General features: G+C 32.5%; 1 protein-coding gene across 1 annotated transcript in view; it reads left to right on the plus strand.

Moving 5' to 3' along the window:
- LOC108515894 (deleted in azoospermia protein 2-like) overlaps positions 1–13,520 on the plus strand; it is a gene marked incomplete at its 5' end in the record, with an annotated part of 33,196 nt that extends 19,676 nt beyond the window's left edge. The window contains 8 exons of the mRNA XM_017853077.1: positions 1,163–1,234; positions 1,983–2,033; positions 4,071–4,142; positions 4,904–4,954; positions 6,906–6,977; positions 9,384–9,455; positions 11,787–11,858; positions 13,395–13,520. Coding sequence (XP_017708566.1) covers positions 1,163–1,234; positions 1,983–2,033; positions 4,071–4,142; positions 4,904–4,954; positions 6,906–6,977; positions 9,384–9,455; positions 11,787–11,858; positions 13,395–13,520 — 588 coding nt within the window. The remainder of the gene's footprint in view (positions 1–1,162; positions 1,235–1,982; positions 2,034–4,070; positions 4,143–4,903; positions 4,955–6,905; positions 6,978–9,383; positions 9,456–11,786; positions 11,859–13,394) is intronic.
- Positions 13,521–13,842: the final 322 nt, after the last annotated feature.

Genomic DNA, 13,842 nt, shown 5'->3' on the forward strand with positions numbered 1-13,842 from the left:
CTTTTCCCTCATGTAGCTAGTTTCAAAAATATTTGAAAGCAGCTGTCCTTATTCATCTGCCTAGTTTATTCTTTTCTGAGGTTACATGTTCATCTGGGTATTCTTTACTTGAAATGATTTCCAGATGCCTCCTCATATAGAGTGCTGAATTCTGGATATATTCTGATTCTGGAATGGGTAGATTTCTGATGTGTTTTACTGTATCTATAAATCCCGTGAATTTCTGGCATCTAATTTCTCTCATCCTGGCTACTTTGATATTTACAGAAGGATTTGCCTTCTTTATATAGTTGATGGACTATATAATCCAAGAAAGTATCTATCACTTACGGGTGATAAATAACATTTATTTTCTTCTTGGTTCATTTTATTTATGTCTTAGTTTAAAAGACATTTTCTTTGATGGAAAATAAGTAACAAAATAGTAGTGAAATAGTTCCTCAGTATCTCATTTGTTGACATTTTCCATGTACTTGAATAATGCAAGGGTATACCTCTGCTTTTGTTGCCTTCTCTGAACGATGACTAGAAAAAAAGCCCTACTTGTTGTTCACATTCCACGTGAGTCATTACTGATTCTGAGTGTATTCATGTATGCTGCTACCTGTATGATAGCAATCAATAAGTAGTTATTGAAATGTAGAAGACATTGTACTGTCTCTTTTCAGTTTTGGATTACATACTGCCGTTAGTTTTTCAAAATGAATTACAGAAAATGCTGTAACATCTGTAGGAGAACTTCATATTACCCTATAATATTGTCAAATACAAAACAGTCTAGAAGTATTTTGACAAAGAAATAGCAAATGTATTAATGTAACTTACATTGAAATCTGTCTTAATAGAGCCTTATCACCAGTATAAGAAATAACTTCTGGGTGGGCAGAGGTACACAGTATGAATAAGGTAAACTCTGCCTGGTGTAGTAGTCACTTCTTTTTTCATTTGTTCTCCCTCTCTTCCCAAAGGACAGCAATTGAAAGAGAACGTTTCTTTCTTCTTAACCACAGTCATTGTTTTAGAATTCTTCATAGTTGTGTATAGAGAAATAATTAATATTTTAAAGTTGTTCATATTTTTGTTATAAGGGAATGATATTTCTTTCTAATTAAAAGAATGTTTTACCATATTCATTCATTCTTTCTGTGAAATTTATTTTCAGACGTATCCTACTTACCAAAATTCACCATGGCAGGTCATCACTGGATATCAGTTGCCTGTATATAATTATCAGGTAATTGAAGAGGGAGCAAAATGTTTTACTTTCCGATGCTATGTAGGCCTTTAACTTGTTTATACAAATTGCCTGAATATTTTGTCATTTTAAACTAGTGAAATGTACATAAATTTAAGAAAACACTTAGAATTGGTCTTTAATGAAAACTTCTGTATTGTTTGAAGCAATGGAATGAATTTTGACATAAATACATGAAGCAATATCATTTCTGTAGAACATTTTTTGGAAATTTAATGTCCGCTTCTGTACTACAGCATGTGTATTTTTTTTTTCATCTTTGCCGTCAAAGAGCTGAAACATCCAGAGTGACTTCAATGAATTTTGTAGAGATATAGAGTGAAATAAAATTATTACCCAATTCTTAGATCATAGAATTCCAATTATGTTTTTATTTTAGCTTGCTGCTTCGTGATAGTAGTTCCCTGAGTCTCTTTTCGTAGATATGACTATATCTGTGTCCCATTTCCATATCTATTATAATAAATTCAAAGAACTAGTATCTTTGAGATTTCCACAATGACATCTCCAGAAAATTTAGTTCAAAGGTGAGGTATTATATGTAGAAATAACAACAAGAACTTCGGGGATTCGAAACCCTAAAGTACTTCTTTTTTCTATTGTGTTCCTTTTATTATGATAACAAACGATCTAGCATGATAAGTACCTCAATATTGTGTATCTCGTGTGTTTTTGAAAATGTATAGAAATATTTGAATAATTTTGGTTTCTTTTTTGTTTTATCAAGATGCCACCACAGTGGCCTGTTGGGGAGCCCAGGAGTTACACTGTACCTCTGGTAAGGTGAATTAGCCAGACATATATCCCTATTCCTTCTTGATTTTTTTCCACATCATATATGCCCTACCAATGTTTATAAATCATTAGTTGGGTAGATCACAAGTTCAGAAAATCAAGACCTTCCTGGCTAACCCTGTGAATCCCTATCTGTACTAAGTGGGCGTGGTGGTGGGCGCCTGTAGTCCCAGCTACTCCAGAGGCTGAAGTGGGAGTATGGTGTGAACCCAGGAGGCACAGCTTACAGTGAGCGGAGATGGCACCACTGCACTCCAGTCTGGGTGATAGAGTGAGAATCTGTCAAAAAAAAAAAAAAATCCTTCTTAATGTGTTATGTTTTGTTACTTTGTTTTTAACCCAATTATAAACTCCCATGGGAGCAACAGTGCCTTTTTCTCTCTCTGGCTTTGGGGTGCTTCAGCAATGGCTAGTCCACATAATGATCAGTGTTCAGTTACTTGTTGATGGATTATATAATCCAAGAAAGATAGTATTAATGTGGCTTTAGAATGAGCACGTATCTGCCTGGGATCTCCCTCTGACTTTACGAGCTGTAAAAAAAATTTGTTGAAGTGAAACAGAAATGTTTTGTTGTTAATTACTCTTAAATAAGAATAGGGCCGGGCGCGGTGGCTCAAGCCTGTAATCCCAGCACTTTGGGAGGCCGAGACGGGCGGATCAAGAGGTCAGGAGATCGAGACCATCCTGGCTAACACGGTGAAACCCCGTCTCTACTAAAAATACAAAAAATTAGCCGGGCGAGGTGGCGGCGCCTGTAGTCCCTGCTACTCGGGAGGCTGAGGCAGGAGAATAGCGTGAACCCGGGAGGCGGAGCTTGCAGTGAGCTGAGGTCTGGCCACTGCACTCCAAAAGAAGAATAGGAACAAAAAATAAGAGTATTACCTCTAAAACATCTGAACTGCTTTCCTTCCATGTAGCTAATTCCAAAAGTATTAGAAAGCAGCTGTCCTTATGCGTCTGCCTAGTTTATTCTTCTCTAAGGTTACAGTTCACCTAGCTATTCTTTACTTGAAATGATTTCCAGATGCCTCCTCATATAGGTTGCTGAATTCTGGATATATTCTAGTTCTGGAATGGGTAGGTTTCTGATTTACTGTATCTATAAATCCCATGAATTTCTGGCATCTAATTTCTCTCATCCTGGCTACTTTGATATTTAAAGAAGGATTTGACATACTGTATCACTTACTGGTGGTAAATAACATTTATTTTCTTCTTAATTTATTTTATTATGTCTTAGTTTAAAAGACATTTTCTTTGATGGAAAATAAGTAACAAAATAGTAGTGAAATAGTTCTTCAATGTCTTATTTGTTGACATTTCCAATGTACTTGAATAATGTAGGGGTATACCTCTACTTTTCTTGCCTTCTCTGAACAGTGACTAGAAAAAAAGCCCTAATTGTTTCTCACATTCCACGTGAACGATTAATGAATCTGGGTGTATTCATGTATGGTGCTACCTATATGTTTTCAATCAATAAGTATTTATTGAAACATAGAAGACATTATACTGTCTCTTTTCAGTTTTGGATTATATACTGCCTTTAGTTTTTCAAAATGAAATACAGAAAACGCCGTGACATCTGTAGGAGAACTTCATATTACCCTATAATATTGTCAAATACAAAACAGTCTAGAAGTATTTTGACAAAGAAGTAGCAAATGTATTAATTTAAGTTACATTGAAATTGTGTTAATAGGGCCTTATCACCAGTATAAGAAATAACTTCTGAGTGGGCTGAGGTACACAGTATGAATAAGGTAAACTTTGCCTGGTGTAGTAGTCACTTCTATATCATTTGTTCTACCTCGCCTCCCAAAGGGTAGCAATTGAGAGAGAGTGTTTCTTTCTTCTTAATGACATTCATTCATTTAGAATTCTTCCTAGTTGTTAATAGAAAAATTAATTAATATTTTAAAGTTCATATTTTTGTTATATTGGGAATGATATTTCTTTCTAATTAAAAGAATGTTTTACCATATTCATTCATTCTTTCTGTGAAATTTATTTTCAGGCATATCCTATTTACCGAAATTCATCATGGCAGGTCATCACTGGATATCAGTTGCCTGTATATAATTATCAGGTAATTGAAGAGGGTGCAAAATGTTTTACTTTAGATACTATGTAGGCCTTCAAATTGTTTATACAAATTGCCTGAATATTTTGTCATTTTAAACTAGTGAAATATACTTGAAATGTAAGAAAACACTTTGAGAATTAAGTGTAATGAAGACGTCTGTATTATGTAGAAGTAAAGAAATAATATTTTGACAGGAATATACTTGGCAATAACTTCTCCATAGAACAGTTTTCTGAGATTTGGTATTCCACTCTTTATTTCAGCATGTATTTTTTCATCTTTTCTGTCAAAGGGCTGAAACATTCAGACTGATTTTCTTCAGTTTTTTAGGGAGATACAGTGAAATCAAGTTTATTACCTAATTCTTATAGCACATAATTATAATCATATTTTTATTTTAACTTGCTGCTGCATGATAGTAGTTCTCTGGGTCTCTTTTCAATGGTAAAAATATATCTATGACGTACACTCATATATGTGGTAATAAATTCACAGAACTCATATCTTTGAGAGTTCCATAGTGTCGTCTCCAGAAAATTTGGAAAAACAGCGAGGTTTTATTTATAGAAGTGACAAGGATGTCAGGGTTAGAAACCTAAAGTACTTCTTTTTTCCATTCTATTTCTTTTCTTATAATAACAAAGGAGCCATCATGATAAGTACTTGAATATTATGTATCTCATGTGTTTTTGAAAATGTGTAGGAATATTTGAATAACTTTGGTTTCCTTTTTTTTTTTTTTTTTTTTTTTTTTTTTTTTTGAGATTCCACTACATTGGCCTGTTGGGGAGCAAAGGAGTTACGTTGTACCTCTGGTAAAGCAAATTAGTGAAATGTATACTTCCTCTTCTTTTTTGATTTTTTTTCCATATTATATATGCCTATTAATTTTTTAAAATAGTTCTTTATATTAATGTGTTACAATTGCAACCCAACTGTAAACTCCCATGGGAGCAACAGTGCCTTATTCTTTCTCAGGATTTTGTGTGCTTAAGCAAGGGCTTATCCACATAATGATAAATGTTCAGTTACTTGTTGATAGACTATATAATCAAAGAAAGGTAGACCTCATGTGGTTTTATCAAAGAAAGGTAGTATTAATTTGGCTTTAGAATAACATGTATCTGATTAGAATCTGCATCTGGATTTACCAGCCATAAAAAATTTGATAAAGAGAAACAGCAATGTTTTTCTGTTAATTACTCTTAAATAAGGATTAAAAAGTGTATTACCTCTGTAACACCGGCGTTGCTTTCCCCCATATAACTAGTTCCTAAAGTATTTGAAAGCAGCTCTCCTTATGGTCTGCCTATCTTATTCTTCTCTAAGTTTAGCAATTCATCTAGCTATTCTTTATGTGAAATGGTTTCCAGATGCTTCCTAATATAAATTGCTGACTTCTGGATATATTCTGATTCTGGAATGGGTAGATTTCTGATATGGTTTAATGTATGTATAAATTCCATGAGTTTCTGGCATCTGATTTCTCTGATTCCTATTACTTTGCTATTTAAAGAAGGATTTAACATATTCTTATCACTTACTGGTGATAAAGTTTATTTTCTTCTTAGTTCATTTTATTTATGTCCTAGTTTAGAAGACATTTTCTGTGATGGAAAATAAAGTAACACAATAGTAGTGAAATAGTTCTTCAGTGTGTCTCACTTGTTGACAGTTCATGTAATTGAAACGTGTAGGGTATACGTCTTCTTCTTTTTCTTTCTCTGAACAATGGATAGAAAAGAAGCCCTACTTGTTTCTAACATTTACTATGAGCCATTTTTGAATCTGGGTGTATTCATGTGTGCTGCTACCTATATGTTTTCAAACAGTAAGTATTTATTGAAACATAGAGGACATTATACTGTCTCTTTTCCAGTATTAGATTGTATACTGGGCTTAGTTTTTTGAAATGAAGTACAGAAAAAGCTGTAACATCTCTAGAACTACATATTACCCTATAATATTGTCAGATGCAAAACAGTCTAGAAGTATTTTTACAGGCAAATAGCTAATGTATTAATTTAACTTAAACTGAAATCTGTCTTATTGCAGCCTCATCATCAGTGTAAGAAATAATTTCTGAGTAGACATAAGTACACAGTATAAGTAAAGTAAATTTACTCTGGTGAAATACTCAATTCTTTTGTCATTTGTCTGTTCTCCCTCCACATCCAAGGGTAGGACTTGACAGAAAATATTTCTTTCTTCATCAGTCAGTCATTTACCATTCTGCATTGTTGTACATAGGAAAATAATTAGTATTTCAAATTTTTCATATTTTTGTTATATTGGGATTGATATTTCGAAATGAAGTACAGAAAAGCTGTAACATCTCTAGAACTACATATTACCCTATAATATTGTCAAATGCAAAACAGTCTAGAAGTATTTTACAGGCAAATAGCTAATGTATTAATTTAACTTAAACTGAAATCTGTCTTATTGCAGCCTCATCGTCAGTGTAAGAAATAATTTCTGAGTAGACATAAGTACACAGTATAAGTAAAGCAAATTTACTCTGGTGAAATACTCAATTCTTTTGTCATTTGTCTGTTCTCCCTCCACATCCAAGGGTAGGACTTGACAGAAAATATTTCTTTCTTCATCAGTCAGTCATTTACCATTCTGCATTGTTGTACATAGGAAAATAATTAGTATTTCAAATTTTTCATATTTTTGTTATATTGGGATTGATATTTCTTTCTAATTTTAAAAAAATGGTTTACCATGTTAGTTCATTCTTTCTGTGTAATTTATTTTCAGGCATATTCTACTTATCCAGATTCACCAGTTCAGGTCATCACTGGACATCAGTTGCCTGTATATAATTTTCAGGTAATGTAAGAGGGAGTAAAATGATTTGCTTTCAGATATTATTGAGGCCTTTAACTTGTTTATACAAATTGCCTGAATAGTTGGTCATTTTAAACTAGTGAAGTGTGCATAAAATTTAAGAAACACTTGGAATTAGTCTGGAATGAAGACCGCTGTATTAGTTAAAAGTGATGGAGTAATATTTTGACAGGAATATACTTGGCAATAACTTTTCTGTAGAACAGTTTTCTGAGATTTGGTGTCCCCTTCTTTATGTCAGAATGTAGTTTTCAGCATTACTGTCAAATAGCTGGATGAAATATCCATACTGACTTTCATGAATTTTTTTAGGGAGATAGAATGAAATGAAGTTACCACCCACTTTTTGGAGCACAGCATTCTAATTATATTTTTATTTTAGTTGGCTGTTTCATGATAGTAGTTCTCTGGATCTCTTTTCATAGATATGACTATCTATGACCCATAATTATATCTATGGTAATTAAGTGAAAGAACTAGTATCTTTGAGATTTCTACAACGCCAACTCCAGAAAATTGGGAAAAATGGGAGGTTTCATATATGTGAGTTACAAGAACGTCAGGGACTAGAAACATAAAGTACTTAACGTTTTTCAATTCTGTTACTTTTTTAAAAAAAAGAGATAGCAGAATAAGTACTTCAATATTGTATGTCTCATGTGTTTTTGAAAATGTGTAGGAATACTTTAATAGTTTTGATTTCCCTTTTTTTAAAACAAAATGCCACCACAGTGGCCTGTTGGGGAGCAAAGGGGTTACGTTGTACTTGAGGTTAAGTGAATTAGCCAAACACACTCCCTGTTCATTCTTGCTTTTTTTCCATGTCATATATGCCTATAAATATTTTTAAGTGGTTCTTCATATTATTGTTTTATTTTATTTTATTTTTTTACTTTCTTGTTAACCCAATTATAAACTCTAGAGGGAGCAACGGTGCCTTTTTCTCTCTCAGGTTTTTGTGTAGTTAAGCAATGGCTGGTCCACATAATGATAGACTATGTAATCTAAGAAAGGTAGTATTAATGTGGCTTGAGAATTAGTATGTATCCCTCTAGAATCTCCCTCTGGCTTTACCAGCAAGAGAAAATTTCTTGAAGAGAAACAGAAATGTTTTGCTGTTAATTACTTTTTTTATGTACAACAATATTTATTTATATTATCAAAACCTTTCAAATATCTAAAAGAATATCAATAAATGACTAGTTAATTAACTTATGGTAAATTTATACAAGAGAGCTAAGAGTAGGAATAAACAAGAGTATTACCTCTAAATCACCTGAGCTGCTTTCCCTCCGTATAACTAGTTCCTAAAGTGAATAAAAGCAGCTCCCCTTTTGTGTCTGCCTACTTTATTCTTCTCTAAGGTTAGCAGTTCATCTAGATATCCTTTATTTTAAGTGATTTCGAGATGCCTCCTCATATAAATTGCTGACTTCTGGGTATATTCTGGTTCTGGAATGGGTAGCCTTCTGATGTGGTTTAGTATGTATCTGTAAATCCTGTAAGTTTCTGGCATCTAATTTCTCTGATCCTGGTTACATTGATATTTAAAGTAGGATTTGACATACTCTGTCACTTATTGGTGATAAATAACATTTATATTCTTCTTAGTTCATTTTATTTATGTCTTAGTTTAAAAGATACTTTCTTTGATGGAGAATACAGTCACCAAATAATAGTGAAATAGTTCTTCGGCATCTCTTATTTGTTGACGTTTTCCATGTACTTGAAATGTGTAGGGTATACCTCTGCTGCGTTTTCGTTCTGTGAACGAAGGCTAGAAAAAAAAGCCCTACTTGTTTCTAACATTTACTGTGAGCTATTACTGAATCTGGGTGTATTCATGTATGCTACTACCTACATATTTTCAAACAAGAAGTATCTATTGAAACATATACTATACTATGTCTACTGTGGTTATGGATTATATACTGCACTTAGTTTTTCGAAATGAAGTACAGAAAAAGCTATAACATCTGTAAAACTACATATTACCTCATAGTATTGTCTAATACAAAACAGTCTAGAAGTATCTTTACAGGGAAATAGCAAATGTATTAATCTAACTTACATTGAAATCTGTCTTAATGGAGCATTATTGCCAGTGAAAGAAATAACTTCTGGGTGTGAATTAGTACACAGTATAAATAAACTTGGCCTGGTGAAATAGTCACTACTTTATCATTTGTTCCCGCTTCACACCCAAAATGTAGCACTTGACAGAGAATATTTTTCTTCATGAAGTCAGTCATTCCTTTAGAATTCTGCATTATTGTATATAGAAAAACAATATTTTAAAGTTTTCATATTTTGTGATATTGGGAATGATATTTCTAATTTTAAAAAATAGTTTATCTTATTCATTCTTTCTATAAACTTTATTTTCAGACATTTCCTACTTATCCATATTCACCAGTGCAGGTCACCACTGGATATCAGTTACCTGTATATAATTATCAAGTAATATAGGAAGGAGTAAAGTGATTTGCTTTCAGATATTGTTGAGGCCTCTAACTTGTTTATGCAGATTTCCTGAATAGTTTGTCATTTTAAACTCACGAAATATACCTATAATTTAGGAAAACATTTAGAATTAGTCTAGAATGAAGACCTCTGTATTACTTAGCAGTAATGGAGTATTTTGACAGGAATATACTTGGCAGTAACTTTTCTGTAGAACAGTCTTTTGAGATTTGGTGTCCTTCTATATTTCAGCATGTAGTTTTCACCTTTCCTGTCAAATAGCTGAATGAAATATCCAGCCCGACTTTCATGAAGTTTTTAGGGATATAGAGTGAATAAAATTATTACCCAATTCTTAGAGCACAGAATTCAAATTATATTTATTTTCATTTTAGCGGACTGCTTCATGATAGTTGTTCTCTGGTTCTCTTTTCATAGATATGACTGTGTCTGTGACCAATAATCATATCCATCGTAATAAATTCAAAAAACTAACATATTTGAGATTTCCGCAATGCCAAAATCAAAAAAATCGAGGAAATAGGTTTTATATGTGGAAATAGCAACAAGAATGTCAGAGATTAGAACCATAAAGTACTTCTTTTTTCCATTCTGTTTCTTTTATTATAATAATAATAAAGGAGTCAGCATAAGTACCTCAATTTTATGTATCTCATGTGTTTTTGAAAATGTGTAGGAATATTTGAATAATTTTGGTTTCCTTTTTTTGTTTTTAAGATGCCACCACAGTGGCCTGTTGGAGGTCAAAGGAGGTAAGTTGCACCTCTAGTAAAGTGAAGTAGCCTACCGTATACTTCCTATTGTTTCTTGATTATCTTCCATAACATATATGCCTATAAATATTTTAAGTGGTGCTTTATATTAATGTTTTGTTACTTTCTTTTTAACCCAATTATAATCTCCCATGGGCACCACCGTGCCTTTTTCCCTCTCAGGTTTTTGTGTGCTTAAGCAGTGGCTGGTCCACATAATAAGTGTTCAGTTACTTGTTGATAGAGTGAGTAATCTAAGAAAGATAGTATTAATATTACTTTAGAATTAGCATGTATCTTTCTAGAATCTGCCTCTGGCTTTACCAGCCACACACACACACAAAAAAAAAATGTGGAAGAGAAATAGAAATGTTTTGCTGTTAATTGTTCTTAAATAAGAATACAAATAAAAAGGAGTATTACCTCTAAAACACCCAAGCTTCTTTCCCCACTTGTAACTAGTTGCAAAAATATTTGAAAGCAACTGTTCTTAGGTTTCTGCCTAGTTTATTGTTCCCTAAGGTTAGCAGTTCATCTAGCTCTTCTTTACTTGCTGTGATTTCCAGATGACTGCTCATATAAACTGCTGGAAAAATTCTGGTTCTGAAATGTGTAGATTTCTGATGTGTTTTACTATACCTATAAATCCTGTGAATTTCTGGCATCTGATTTCTCTGATCCTGGTAATTTGATAATTAAAGTAGGATTTGACATACTCTATCACTTACTGGTGATAAATAATATTTATTTTCTTCTTAGTTCATCTTATTTATGTCTTAGTTTAAAAGATATTTTCCTTGATGGAAAATAAAGTAACAAAATAGTAGTGATAGTTCTTCAGTGTCTCTCATTTGTTGACATTTGCCATGTACTTGAAACATGTAGGGTATACCTCTTCTTCTTTTTCCTTCTCTGAGCAATGGCTAGAAAAACAGCCCTACTTTTTTCTAACATTCACGATGAGCCAATACATGGTGAATCTGGGTGTATTCATGTATGCTGCTACCTATATGTTTTCAAACAATAAATATTTATTGAAATATGAAGACATTGTACTGCCTCTTCTGCAGTTTTGGATTATATACTCCCCTTAGTTTTTAAAAATGAAGTACAGAAAATACCATAATATCTGTAGGAGAACTACATATTAACCTATAATACTGTCAAACACAAAACTGTCTGGAAGTATATTGACAAATAAATAGCAAATGTATTAACTTACACTGAAATCTGTCTTAATGGAGCCTTATCACCTGTCTAAGAAATAACTTTTGGGTGGGAATAAGTACCCAGTAAGGTAAACTTTGCCTGGTGAAATAGTCACTTCTTTGTAATTTGTCTGTTCCCCCGCGCCACGCAAAGGGACTTAGCACTTGACAGAGAATATTTCTTTTTCCCTGAAGTCATTCATTTAGAATTCTGCATTGTTGTATATAGAAAAGTAAGAAATATTTTCAAGTTTTTCTTTTTTTTTTATATTGGGAATAATATTTCTTTCTAATTTAAAAAAATGTTTTACCGTATTAATTCATTCTTTCTGTAAACTTACTTTTAGGCGTATCCTACTTATCCAAGTTCACCAGGTCAGGTCATCACTGGATACCAGTTGCCTGTATATAATCACCAGGTAATTGGAGAGGGAGTAAAATGTTTTACTTTCAGATATTATTGAGGCCTTTAACTTGTTTATACAAATTGCCTGAATAGTCATTTTAATCTAGAGGAATGTACCTAAAATTTAAGAAAACACTTAGAATTGGTCTGTAGTGAAGCCCTCTGTATTATTTAGAAGTAATAGAGTAATATCTTGATAGTAATATACATAGCAATAACTTTTCTGTAGAACAGTTTTCTGAGATTTGGTGTGTCCATCTGTATTTCAGCATTTTTTTTTTTTTTTTTTTGCGTTTGCTATCAAATAGCTGAAACATCCAAACTGAGTTTCATAGTTTTTTTTTTTAGGGAGATAGAATGAAATAAAATTATTACCCCATTCTTAGAGCACAGAATTACAATTTTTTGTTATTTTAACTGGCTGCTTGAGGATAATAGTTCTCTGGGCCTCTTTTTATAGATATGAGTGTATCTGTGATCCATAATCATATCTATGGTAATAAATAATAAATTGAAAGAACTAGTATCTTTTGAGATTTCCGCAGTGCCAACTCCAGAAAATTGAGAAAGCAGTGAGGTTTTATATATAGAAGTAACAACAAAAACGTCAGGGAATAGAAACATAAAGTACTTCTTTTTCCTACTCTTCGCTTCTTTCATTTTAATAACAAAGGAGCCAACATGATAAGTGCTTCAGTATTGTATATCTCATGTGTTTTTGAAAACGTGTAGGAATATATGAATAATTTTGTTTTTCTTTTTTTTTTTTTAAGATGCCTTCACAGTGGCCTGTTGAATAGCGAAAGGGGTTATTGAGTAAAGTGAATTAGTGAAACATACTTCATCTTTCTTGATTTTTTTTCCATTTCATATATGCCTATAGATATTTTTAAATGGTGCCTTATATTAATGTTTACATTTTGTTACCTTGTTTTTAACCCAGTTGTAGACTCCCATGGAGCAACAGTGCCTTTTTCTCTCTCAGGTTTTTGTGTGCTGAAACAATGGCTGGTCCACATATCTGATAAGTGTTCAGTTACTTGTTGATAGATGATATAATCCAGGAATAGTAGTGTTAATGTGGCTTTAGAATTGGCATGTATCTGCCTAGAATATGCCTCTGGCTTTACCAGCCATAAAAAATTTGTTGAAGAGAAACAGAAATGTTTTGCTGCTAATTACCCATAAGAATAGTAATAAAACCAAAAGTATTACCTCTAACACACCAGAGCTGCTGTCTTGCATCACAATTGGATATTTGAAGGATATAATAAGTGCTAAAGTTCTCAAACACTCCCTTACTGCGTTCGTTTCTTAGAGTCCTTCTACTTCTGATTATGTTGATTTCTGGAAGCCATTTTAAAACAAAAGGCTGCCTTAATGTATTTCAACTTTTCATTTAAAACAAGATTTCTGAAGTAATACAATTGAATTTCAACACAGCCTACATTGAAACTTTTGATACCAGCTCACCTTTTTGAAGAATAAATAAGTGGCTTTTAAAAGTATCGTGTATCTGTTTAATTATATTTCATTATTTTAAATATAGGCTTATTCAGCTCTTTATTACCACTGTGGTAAAGTTGATACAGGAGGTGATGTTGTGCCAAATGAGTGCTCAATTCATGAAACTACTTCAACTTCTGGAAATGGCCCACAAAAGGCAAACATCTAATTTTGTTTTTCTTAAATATATAGTTTGTATTTTTTTCTAGTTTTAATAATTTTTTTTTGAGAAGCAAACATTTTTGCCCAAATTTAAAGATGTTAGCCATAAATCATGGAGCTTAAATAGACTGTTATTCAGAAGTTAATGTAAAGGTTGTTGAAATTGGATACCCCAAATTTTTAATATATACATAAAAGTTTCTGATTCAGCAGTCCTTTCCTATATTTCAGTTCCACTAATTTTGAAAAACCATTCTTTAATAAATACTGTATTAATATGATTTTGCAGAATTCTGTGGGAGGGCTTCCTCTAGAATTCTACTCCTCAA

Source organism: Rhinopithecus bieti, unplaced genomic scaffold, assembly GCF_001698545.2.
Source record: "Rhinopithecus bieti isolate Rb0 unplaced genomic scaffold, ASM169854v2 scaffold_36712, whole genome shotgun sequence".
In the NCBI taxonomy this organism is placed as follows: domain Eukaryota; kingdom Metazoa; phylum Chordata; class Mammalia; order Primates; family Cercopithecidae; genus Rhinopithecus; species Rhinopithecus bieti.